This window comes from Lagenorhynchus albirostris, chromosome 2 (genome assembly GCF_949774975.1).
Source record: "Lagenorhynchus albirostris chromosome 2, mLagAlb1.1, whole genome shotgun sequence".
In the NCBI taxonomy this organism is placed as follows: Eukaryota; Metazoa; Chordata; class Mammalia; order Artiodactyla; family Delphinidae; genus Lagenorhynchus; species Lagenorhynchus albirostris.
The window spans coordinates 160,652,549-160,664,734 of NC_083096.1; the positions used below are offsets into that span (position 1 = coordinate 160,652,549).

General features: G+C 45.4%; 2 protein-coding genes across 14 annotated transcripts in view; one reads left to right on the forward strand and one right to left on the reverse strand.

The window, feature by feature from the left end:
* The window catches only part of ZBTB8A (zinc finger and BTB domain containing 8A), a 48,355-nt gene extending 41,766 nt beyond the window's left edge, over positions 1–6,589 (reverse strand). Inside the window, exon 1 of the mRNA XM_060140673.1 lies at positions 6,454–6,589. The gene's annotated coding sequence lies outside the window, so the exon portion shown is untranslated. The remainder of the gene's footprint in view (positions 1–6,453) is intronic.
* The window catches only part of ZBTB8OS (zinc finger and BTB domain containing 8 opposite strand), a 130,558-nt gene that overhangs the window by 68,615 nt on the left and 49,757 nt on the right, over positions 1–12,186 (forward strand). For 5 of the 13 annotated variants that reach the window (XM_060140677.1, XM_060140684.1, XM_060140680.1 and 2 more), the window contains one exon: positions 2,400–2,662. The exons of 5 other annotated variants lie outside the window; for them this stretch is intronic. In XM_060140677.1, coding sequence (XP_059996660.1) covers positions 2,400–2,424 — 25 coding nt within the window. In that variant the 3' untranslated portion in view covers positions 2,425–2,662. Of the gene's footprint in view, positions 1–2,399; positions 2,663–12,186 lie in introns of those variants that run through there. 3 more of the 13 variants (XM_060140676.1, XM_060140685.1, XM_060140682.1) reach the window with 2 other exon arrangements.

The window sequence follows — 12,186 nt, forward strand, 5'->3', positions numbered from 1 at the left end:
CATCCATTAACAGACAATTAGGTTGTGTTATTCAAAACTTAGGTTGTTTTTAAAATGTTATCACAGAGGAGGTTTCATAAGAATGAGATGTGTATAAGATTTGCAATCTCAAAGTTTAAAATTTAATGTTTAGGCTTAGAATACTATTCTAATTTACATATTAAGAAGGTCATAGATAAAATGATGGCCTGGTTTGGTTTGCAGAAGTGTCCTCTGATGATAAAAAATATATTGTAGATTTTGGAATAAAGCTTCCCCCAAATATTCTGAAATTGTAAGAACCTTGTGTTGCGCCTTATCCAACAATGCCAGTGAGATAAGAGGGACCTGAAGCCTAAACAAAGGTGTTTGTTATACCCTCGACGGTTCAGATGCTGCTGAGAGTCCAGGACTCAATGCAGTGCAGATTTCCTGAAGGGTTAGAAAAACAACTGAAAGAAAGCAACTTCATCCTTGATTCGGTAGTTAGGTTTACACTGTTCTGAACTGCATAGAGCTATACATATTTTCTCTTCCGTTTTTTTTTTTGGTTTGTTTGTTTTGCGGTACGAGGGCCTCTCACTGCTGTGGCCTCTCCCATTAAGGAGCACAGGCTCCGGACGCGCAGGCTCAGCGGCCATGGCTCACGGACCCAGCCGCTCCGCGGCATGTGGGATCTTCCCAGACCGGGGCACGAACCCGCGTCCCCTGCATCGGCAGGCGGACTCCCAACCACTGCGCCACCAGGGAAGCCCCTCTCTTCCTTTTTTTTAAGAAAAAATCTTTTAATTCTATTTTCATGAGGTCAGATATTCAAACTGAAATGTGAAATGTATTCATTCAATACCTATTTATTGAGCATCTGCTCTATGCCAGGCTATCCCTGGCCCTGGGAACACAAAGATGATGACATGTCAAAGATCAGTGCTCTAGAACAACTCAATGTCTATCAGCAGAGAGAGAGAGTCAGAGAAAAAGAGAGAAAGAAAATACTCCTAGTAGAAGTAAACTATAAAACCAAGGAAGCAAATGACTTTGCCTGGGAGTGTCCACAAAAGTTTCCAAAAGGCAGAACCGTCGAGTCTTGAAGGATGAGTAAAAGTTCATACATGAAAAAGAGGACAAAGGGCATTCTCAACAGAAACACCAAGGGCAAAGGCACAGACAGGTATTAAACAGCATGACCTCTTCAAAAAAAGTGTGCTATGGCTAGAGACTCAGGGTCTGTGGAGGGGCAGTGGAAGATGAACGGAGAACAGTATGTAGGTGCCAGATCCTGAAGCCCCTCCACTTTTGTAGGTTTGGGGCACTTTTGAAGGATTTTAAGAAGAGTGACATGGTTATAGGTCCACCAATGACTAGCTATGTGACTTAGTCAAGTTGCTTAATTCTAAGCATCAGTTTCCTTTTTGTAAAGTGGGGATATTGACTGTTAAGAGGCTCTAAGGAAGTCTGTTAAGAGGATTACATAAGATAATAGCTAAGATAAATAAGATTAACAGCAATAAGAAATAAATTAAGACAAACAGCAATAAGCACATGAAAATATGTTTAGCCTCAGTAGTCATTAGGGAAATGCAAGTAAAAATCATAATGAGATACGACTTCACACCCGCTAGGATGACTACAACACACACACACACACACACGAAAATAACAAGTGTTGGCCACGATGTCGAGAAATCAGAACCTTCATGTACTGCTGGTTGGAATGCAAAATGGTACACCCATTTTGGAAAACAGTCTGGCAGTTCCTAAATGATTAAACACAGAGTTACCAAAGGACTCTGCAATTCCACTCCTAGGTATATGTCCAAGAGAAATGAAAATAGGTCTCCATAGAAACTTGTATACAAATGTTTATAGCAGCATTATTCATAATAGTGAAAGAGTGGAAACAACCCAAATGTCCATCAACATTTGGGGAAATGGATAAACAAAATGTGGTAGATCTATACAATGGAATGTTATTCAGCCATAAAAAGGAAAGAAGAACTGATTACCTGCTACAACATGGATGAACCTTAAAAACCTCAAGCTAAGTGAAAGAAGCAAGTCACTAAAGACCATATATTTTATGATTTCATTTATATGAAATATCCAGAATCGGCAGATGAAACAGACAGACAGTAGGTTAGTGGTTGTCGGGGGTTAGGGAGATGCAGGAATGGGGAATGACTATTAATGGATATGGAGTTTCTTTATGCAGTGGTGAAAGTGTTCTATAATTAGAGGGTAGTGATGGTTGCACAACTTTGTGAATACACTAAAAAGCACTGAATTGTACACTTTCAAAGGATGAATTTTATGGTATATGTTATATCTTTTTTTATGTTATATCTTAATAAAACTAAATAGCTAATATTTGAATGTTTACTAGGCACAGTACTAAGCATTTTACACTCATTATCTTATTTCAGTCCTCACAATAGCCTCATGAGGTAACTGCTGCTGTGATTCACATTGCATAGATCAAGAATTGGAGGCACAGAGAAATGAAAAGAAAATCTTCTCCAAGACTGCGCAATGAGCAGCTGAACAGAGACTGGAATTCAGGCTGACTGACCCCAAACCAAAGCACTCATAAGTCTCGCACTTTTCTTCAGACCATAATGTATGCAAAATGCCTAGCACAATACCTAGCATGCAGTTAGGGCTCAATAAATATAAGGTATTATTGTTATGATGATCCAATTTGTATACCCAGAAGAAAACCTGAGACAGCATGGAGGAAGAGAAACAGTGGGAGAGGCAGGGCCAGCGAGATCATTTTAAAGGCTTGATGCAGTTGTCAAAGCAAGAAATGGAGAGGAACTAAATTAAGGCAGAGGACAGTGAATAACAGAAGTGATAACAGGAACCTTTGCAAGAAAATAGGAATTGTCCTATAAATTGGGATCAGTTACAACTTCATAATACTACAAAGCATTAACATAACCTGCATTCATAATTGTACTCTTGAGTCACCAGGAAAGGTTTAAGTTATTCTCAAAATATGTGCTTAAGGGGCTTCCCTAATGGCGCAGTGGTTGAGAGTCCGCCTGCCGATGCAGGGGACACGGGTTCGTGCCCCGGTCTGGGAAGATCCCACATGCCGCGGAGCGGCTAGGCCCGTGAGCCATGGCCGCTGAGCCTGCGCGTCCGGAGCCTGTGCTCCACAACGGGAGAGGCCACAACAGTGACAGGCCCACGTACCACACACACACAAAAAAGTGATTAAGTCATGGAAATGGGTAATATGTTTCAAATTTTCTTTTCAGTAGATTGACCTTATAAGTTGAAACAGCTAGTTGTACTAGTTCATGTAGATAGTCCAAATTCAATTTGAAACATTTAAAATATCTATAAGAGTTTATATCTATAATAGTTCTAAGAATATTAAAGAATTAATGATTCCCATCAAGTTCAAAGATCTTTAAAGGTGGGTGAAAAAGACAATACCTATTTTAGAAACCATTAAGTGCAAAGGTCCTCGGAACAGAAGGAAAAGACATGAATTTCCACAAGCAGACGAAAGATTTAGGTAACGAGTGTAACTCCAATTAAGGTTGTGGGATAGAAGACCATCTTTATAAAGGCACATAGTTTTTTTTTTTTTTTAAAGGAATTTTGCCTTTAAAAAAAAATTTATTTATTTATTTATGGCTGTGTTGGGTCTTCGTTTCTGTGCGAGGGCTTTCCTCTAGTTGTGGCAAGTGGGGGCCACTCCTCATCGCGGTGCGCGGGCCTCTCACTATTGCAGCCTCCCTTGCTGCAGAGCACAGGCTCCAGACACCGCGCAGGCTCAGTAATTGTGGCTCACGGGGCTAGCTGCTCCGCGGCATGTGGGATCTTCCCAGACCAGGGCTTGAACCCATGTCCCCTGCATTGGCAGGCAGATTCTCAACCACTGCACCACCAGGGAAGCCCAAGGCACATAGTTTTTAACTAAGAATTTAGTGTGTCCCATCAGGGTCACCAACACAAATCTCACTAGCCTTCGTAGCATAAATCTCTGGGCCATAAGGAACTTCAGCAAACTGGCATGGTAACTATATGGATAAATATCTTTTAACACTGGAGAGATTCAGAATTAAGTATAAAAGTATTTAAGAAAATCAAAACCATATTTGGGAAAGTCTCAATGAGAAGATGGTATTTAAAGTAAAGACCAAAGGAGGTGAGAGAGAGTCATTTGGGCACCTGGAGGAAGGGTGTTCCAGGCAGGTGGGACGGCAAGTGCAGAGGCTCTGAGGTGAAGCAGGCAAGGAGGATTGTAGGAACATCAAGGAGGGCTGGGGAGAGCAATGAGAGATGGAGTCAGAAAGGAAGGACAGATTGTGAGGCAGGTAGGACATCATGGGACCAGTTCCTGTAGGACTCTGTAGACTACCTAGGGGCCTTTTGGTCTGAGTAAGATGGGGAGCCACTGAAGATGGGGAGCCACTGACCAATTCTGAGCAAAGAAACGACAAAAACTTCCCTCAAGGGGATCAAAAAGCTTGCACCAAATCCTTTAAATATTATAAACATATAGTTTAGTCACTGAAGAGGTTGAGCCTCTTAGATGTAAATTCCATTTTATCTAGAAAATAAGATTTAAATGATATAGGATGAATCAAGTATTACCCTATCTTACAAACTTTGGGCTCAAACCATCAACAGCAGAGCTGGTGATTTCAAGGCCATGAGATAAAGTCTGGCAGAGGGCTGTCTTTCATGGGGTTGGAAATTTACATGACTTGGAAGAAGCCTAGGTCCTCATGATGCCTCCTTCTGACCTTTTACAGCCAAACCCAAACATGCCCATTTGGCCAAGGGTGGCAGGTTAGATTCTCACTTCCCATTTACTGCTTGTGTGGCCAGACGGGCTCCCAGGAATAAAGATATCTGATCCCCGGTTATCAGTGAAGAGCTCTTCTTGTTCCAGGGGTGTCACAAACCCAACCATACCTGAGGCTTGGGGAAGATTACAGAAGTTTGAGCCTTGGTTCTTCTGCTGAGTATTTTAGACTCGTTTCTGATAAAGATCAGTTAAGGTCTTTAGAGCACGGTAGCGATATGACTTGCTTACTGGAAGACTCTGGAGGTGACTTTAGGAGGAAATAAAGAACAAGAACAGGAGGCAAGGGCGCTGGAAGGCTGCCACCGGTCACCTGGCTTAAGGCTTAAATGCTTAATGCGTTTCCTCACCTAGAAAGTGCAAAAAGCATCAGCCTGACTGGGTGGTTGTTTTATGTGAAATAATTCATATAGGCGAAAGCACTCCATTGACTAAAGTTCTGCAAATATAAACGTTTATTAAGAACAAATAATACTGACGTGTGTAGTTTGAAAGCCCAATAGGTGAGAATCTACCGCTTCCAAACACGTCTTGGACTAAACCTAACACGATGTTATATGTCTACGATATCTCAATTTAAAAGGGAAAAAAGAAAACGGGGAGGGGAAAAAAAACACGCCTTTGAACGATACAGAGCCTGGCTACTGACACAATCAATAATAAATAAGCGCATTTGAAGGGGAAGGGGCCAAACCGCTATTAACTTAAAAAAGATGCCGTCTGCATAGGTAGGAGGTGCGTCTGTGTGGGTCCGTCATAAAACAATAATTATAGCACAATATTTGTTAGGTATAGTAAGTCTGCCTTGGATTCTAAGCTCGGATCTGTCGCATCACGATATAAAACCAAAGGATGAAGGATGTACGGAGAAACTCGGACCACTGCCCATGCAACCACCTTCCCGAGGAAGCGCCCGGGGCCGAAGGGGTGAAGCCCCAGACTCGGCCGCCCCATCCCGCGGGCCATCCATCACTCGCCGCGCAGCCCGAGCCCGGCCGGCCGCCGACCCTCTGGGAGTCCGCGGCGCCCGACGGCTCCAGACACGCCCGGCACCGGCCCCGCGCCGCCTTCCAGCCGCTGCCGCCAGGAGGCTCCGCGCGCCTTCCCGCCTTTCCCCGCGCCGCGGCCGAGCCGAGCCGGGCGGCCAGGCGGGCGCGGCGCTCGGCGGGGGCGGCCGGGCGGGCGCGGGCGGCGACGGCGCGGCCATTGTCCCGCTGCCCCTCCCGGGAGCGCAGGCGGGCAGGGCCGGGCGGCTGGGCAGGCGGGGCGACCGCGCAGTCCGGGAACCGGTGCGCCCCGCCGCCGGCCGCCTCTCCTCGCCGGCCGCCGTCCCGAGGCCGGGTCCTTTGCGCCGGCCGGCCGCGCCTCCTTTGTGACCGTCTCCAGACCCTCGGAGCCGGCGCACCGCCGCCACTGCGCCCGGGGCTGCAAATGGCGCCCGCTCGCCTCTGCGCCTCCCGCCGCTCTCCCGGCCCGGGGACGTCTGGGGGGCGCCGCACCCGGGCCGCATCCCGCCGCTGCCGCCGCCCGGTGCCAGAGCCCGCGGCGCCTTAGCCCGCGCCCCCGCCCGCAGCGAAGCTCGCGGGCCCGTCCCGGGCTGCCCCGACGCCCCGCCCGCCCTCCCTCCGCTCGCGCCGCGCGCAGCCACTTACCGCGGGCCGAGGCGCACCGGCGGGTCGCGTGCGCTGGCCGGGGTAAGATTCCCGGTTCTTGGCAGGGGAAATACCCCCTTTCGAAGCCGTTCCTTTGCGCCCTAAAACAAGTAGCCCCAACGTGAGAGAAACAAAAGGTATTTGCTGACGTGGGCGTTGGACAGAAACGCCCGAGGGCTGGGGACACAATTAAAGGGGCAACGCACAGATTTCAGGCACCAACCAGCAGCTTCGCCCACTCCCCTGCCCTTGCCTACACCCCGCTGCACCCTCCAGAGGCACTGGGGTGCCCGGATCCCCTAGCAGTTGACTACAGAGTCATTATTTTGTCAGGAGCTTAAATTTTAAATTGTACTTTACGTTGGGAAAGGCGCCTCCGGAGGGCAGAAGGGCTGGATTTCTAGGATCTGGGGAATTTGGTTTAGGAAAGAGGGAGGGACTTAGGCGTGCCCACAATTACTGTGTAAGTACATGTGACATTATTGTACTTAAGTTTAGCAACGTCAAATGGAAGAGATCTGCACAGAATTTTCCCCTTTATTGAAGCACTCGTTTTAGTCGGGGATAACCTTTTCTAAATCTCTACAGGTCACAAGCATTTTCTTTGAAGAGGATAACCCAAGGAGCTGAGATAAGAGAAAATAACTCTTGGTTAAGTTCAGAGAAAATATAAAACTAGTAAGAATAGCAGGTTTTGTGTTTTCAAATACAAAAGTACATTGTATATCAAGGCTTTCTTCTGATATATTTATGTCCCTAATATTTAGAGTTCTGACGTCAGGTTATATATTTGCTAAAATCTTAAGTCACTGAATTTTCGTTGTTACTATGGAAACAATTCTATAAACTAAATTAGTTTTCTAGTTCCTTATGTTGGGGTCAGGTACTGAAACGTACTGTGATATAGTAAAACTGAAAAAAAGACTCAGATTTTCAAAACATTTAGTTTTTGATGGATTTCTCTCTTACGTCATACTCAGTTATACTGGACAAAGTTTATTACTTTGGTTTGATCATAATTAGCTATGCGTTTTGAGGATCATACTCTCTACTAGAAGGATACAAAATATTCACAACTATCTCTTAATGTCACTTCTGTATTACTCTTGAATTGTTTTCCTATTTAGTTGCATGTCCTCACATTCTGAACAGGTAATTGAAAACGTGTTTGAAAGCCACTTGGTATCAGGAGTGTTGGATGTACTCAAACTCTTTTGCTAGCATCCGCATTGAGAATTCTCCCAGAAAGACCTGGGCATTGTTATAGCCAAAGGGTTTTTTTGTTTTGTTTTGTTTTAAAACATGCAAAAGAATTCTACAAACTTGTTCCTCAAGAGAGCACATCAGATGGGTGATAAACTCTTTGTTTCAAGGAAGAAGTAATGGGAATTTTTTCCCCTCAACTTCCCCCTCTAGCTTCTGAAACTCATTTATATATTTGGAGAATTCCTTACGTTATGAGTAATTGGTACGAGGTGGAATCTGCCTTCTGCAACAGAATCTGGAAATGCCAGTGACTTGCTTTCCCAGAATCCCTTGTGGCTAAGACAATGGCCAGGATCTATACTTTGATAATCGGATGCACCCACCAGGGACTTTGAAGAGGGAGCTGTAAGAAACAGGAAACGCAAAGAATCTTTTCTGACAGTGGTGATAGTTGCAGCAAGATAGTATCTCCAGGTGCCACAGTGGCAGTGCCGCTAGTGGCAGTATCCACTGTCCAGTTCCAGTGCTATCAGTGGTACCAGCTACCATGGCTCTGCTGAGAGCAGTGTTGGTATCCTCACCAGACCAGTTCTGTGGTATGACTTGGCTATTGTTTCTGCCTGGTTAGCATAGGCTCCAATCCCTGTGCTTTGCTCTTCCTGTGATTCTGTGAACTTTTAATACATTCATTTCTGTTTAGATCAGCCAAGGCCAGTCTCTGTGCAACTAAGAACTGTAACTAGTACAAAATGTTAAAAGGCATTTGGACATATGGCCTGAAGCTTAATAGATAAAATTGTTGGAAGTAAAATGTTATCATCAATGTTGTATAGATGGGAATTAAAACCATGAATATAGATAGAAAAGAAAATATGAAGTAAGAGAAGAAACTAAGAACCAAGCATCTCCAGCTTCATCATCTAGTGGCTGGCTAGAGGAAGGTGAAATTGCAAATGAGTCTAAAAAGTGACTAGAGTAGAAGGAAGAGATGTGGGATAGTGTGGTGTTACAGAAACTAGAAGAGAGTAATTCAAGAAGGGAGAATTGGACAATAGTGTTAAATACTTCTCTTAGCAGTCTAAGAGAAAAAGTCTATTAGATCTAACAAATCATTGACGTCAGAGAACATTATTAAGCTTGAAAGAAGGGAGCAAAATCCAGATTATCGGACTACGTGGGGATGAAGAAATAGAGATGGTGAGAATAGACAACTCTTGAGAGATTTGGTTATAAAGGTGATATTCCAATTACTATTGCTGTGTAAAAAGCCAACCCAAACATAGTGGCATAAATCAAAGATTATTTTATTATGCTCATGGATTCCATGTGTTGCAGGAAGGTGGACCCCTTTTAGGGCCCAAGAGTGGGCTCTTGTCTAACACTTGGAAATCAATTGTCTGAGGAGACACAAGTGCTGACAAAGCAAGAGACTTTACTGGGAAGGGGCGTCCAGGTGGAGAGCAGCAGGGTAAGGGAACCCAGGAGAACAGCCCTACCACGTGGCTCCCAGTCTCAGGTTTTATGGTAATGGGGTTAGTTTCCGGGTTGTGTCTGGCCAGTCATTCTGACTCAGGGTCCTTCCTGGTGGCACGCATCACTCAGCCAAGATGGATTCCAACGAGAAGGATTCTGGGAGGTTGGTAGGAGATATGGACTGGCATCTCCTCTCTCCTTTTGACCTTTCCCGAATTCTTCTGGTTGGTGGTAGCTTGTTAGTTCCACATTCCTTACCAGGACCTCCTGTTGTAAGATAACTCAAGCAAGTGGTTACTACCTTGTCTGGCCAGAGGGCGGTTTCAGTCAGTGGTTCCCCTAACACATGGGTCAAGAATTTGGCAAGTCAGAGCAGAGATGGCTTGTCTCTGTTCCACAATGTCTGGAGTCTCAGCTGGGAAGACTCAAATGGCTGAGGGTGACTTGAACTGCCGGGAACTGGAATCACCTGGAGGTTTCTTCACTGACAGATCTAGTACCAAGGCTGGTGTAGCCAAAATTCAGCCTCTGTACCCTGGTACCGAATTGAATCTTGGAGACAGAATTTTGGGTGAAGTAGAAAAGAATAGGTTTATTGCTTTGCCAAGCAAAGGGGGCCTCAGAGGGATAATGCCCTCAAAACTGTGTGTCCCGAACTGGAGGGGATAGTGAGGAGTTTCACAGTAATGGTTCAAAGAGGAGGGTATGATCAGCTTGTGGACATTCTTCTGATTGGTTGGTGGTGAGGCAACTGGGAGTCAGCACCATCAACCTTCTGGTTCCAACCAGAAGGGGTCTGTGTGCTTATGGACAGCATACAGTTAACTTTTTTCACCTCCTGGGGTTTTAGTATCTTCAAAACAACTCAAAAGACATTGTTATGAATAGCCCTTGAGGAGGAACCAGGACCCTGCCCCAAGGCTGTACTATTGTTTCTTGATGCTCCTCCCTTGTCTCCGCATCCCCTCCCTTTCCTGATTAGCAACTGTTTGAACCTGCCCATTGGAACTCAGGGAAGATCATGGAGGCTGAATGAAGCCTATTTCCTGTAATCAAGAAATGGGGGACACAGAAAGACTTTTGTGTCCAAGAGCCCCACAGGGTCTGCTCTGTTTCACTGGGACTACTTGAAAACTAGGCGCAGCTGTGACTGTCATCTGGAGTCCTAAACATGGCCTCTTCATGTGACTTGAGCTTGCAGCATGCTGGCTGGGTTCCGAAATGGAGTGTCTCCAAGAGAGAGCATACCAAGAGGGGGTATTTCAAGAAAACTAGGAAGGAACTGCACAATCTTTTATACCCAGCTACAGAAGTTGCATTGCCTCACTTGCCATATTCCATTGGTTAAAGTAGTCACAAGCCTACCAAGATTCAAGAAGAAGGGGATATAGCTGCGATCTCTTAAGGGGAAGAATGTCAGAAAATTTGGGGCTATGTTTTAAAGCTATTCCAGGCAAAGAGACAGGATATTAGCTAGAAGGGGATATACATAAATGACTTTAAAATGTTTAATGATGATGGAAAGCATGAAGATGAGAGGGAGATACTGAATATTCAGGAGGAACAGTTAATAGTGGCTGAATCTCTACAAATTCAGGGAGAAGAAGATCAAAATCTTAAATAGAGGAAGAGCCCCTAGATCAGAAAAGTGATAACACTGCTATCCCCATTGAAATTGGGGGGGGGGCAAAGAGAAGAGTATGGATAGGTGTGTTGGTTTAAAAATGCCCACATATTCTTTGACATTGCTCCCTTCAAGAGGTAGATCCTAATTCCCCTCTGCATGAGTGTGAGCTGGACTTAGTGACTTGCTTCTAAATAATACAATAAAGCAGAAGTGATAGTGTTGGGTTTCAGAGTCTTGGTGATACAGGTGAAAGCAGCGTCCTGCTTTTTCTTTCTGTCTCGGATCAGTTGCTCTGGGAGAAGCCAACTGCCTGAGGATTCTCAGGCAGCCATGTGGAGATGAACAGAGGCTTCCTGCCAACAGCCATGTGAGTGATCCATCTTGGAGTGCATCCTCCCACCCTAGACAAGCCTTCAGCTGACTGCAGCCCCAGCTAACAGCTTGACTCTCCCTCAGGAGAGACCCTGAGCCAGAACCAACCAGCTAAGCTGCTTCTGAATTCCTGACCCTGATAAACCTTGTAAAGTACTCAATGTTTGTTGTTTTAAGCCATTAAGTTGTGGGGGTAATTTTTTATGAAACAACAGACAACTTATATAGATTGTGGTGATTAAAAGTGCTACCATAACAGGGACTTCCGTGGTGGTCCAGTGGTAAAGAATCCACCTTCCAATGCAAGGGACACGGGTTTGATCCCTGGTTGGGAACTAAGATCCCACATGCCATGGGGCAACTAAGCCCGCGCGCCACAACTACTGAGCCTGCACACCTCAACTAGAGAGAGAAAACCCACACACCATAACTAGAGAGAAGCCCACATGCTGCAATGAAGAGCCCACGTGCCGCAACAAAAAGATCCCGCATGCCACAATGAAGACCTGACACAGCCAAAAATAAAAGTAAATAAAATAAATCTTTTTTTAAAAAGTACTACCATTGGGCTTCCCTGGTGGTGCAGTGGTTAAGAATCTGCCTGCCAATGCAGGGGACACGGGTTTGAGCCCTGGTCCAGGAAGACCCCGCATGTCACAGAGCAACTAAGCCCCTACGCCACAACTACTGAGCCCGTGCTCTAGAGCCTGTGAGCCACGACTACTGAAGCCCGTGTACCTAGAGCCCGTGCTCTGCAACAAGAGAAGCCACTGCAATGAGAAGCCTGCGCACCACAGCGAAGAGTAGCCCCCCACTTACCACAACTAGAGAAAGCCCCTGCGCAGCAGGAAAGACTTAGCGCAGCCAAAAATAATTTTTTTTTTAAAGTGCTACCATAACAAAAACCTAAAAATGTGACTTTGGAACTGAACAGTGGGTCGAAGCTGGAAAGACTTGCATGTAAGTGTTAGTGAAATCTTGAGCCTTTCAAAAACTAGTAGAGTCCTGGGCTTTCCTGTTGGCACAGTGGTTGAGAATCTGCCTGCCAATGCGGG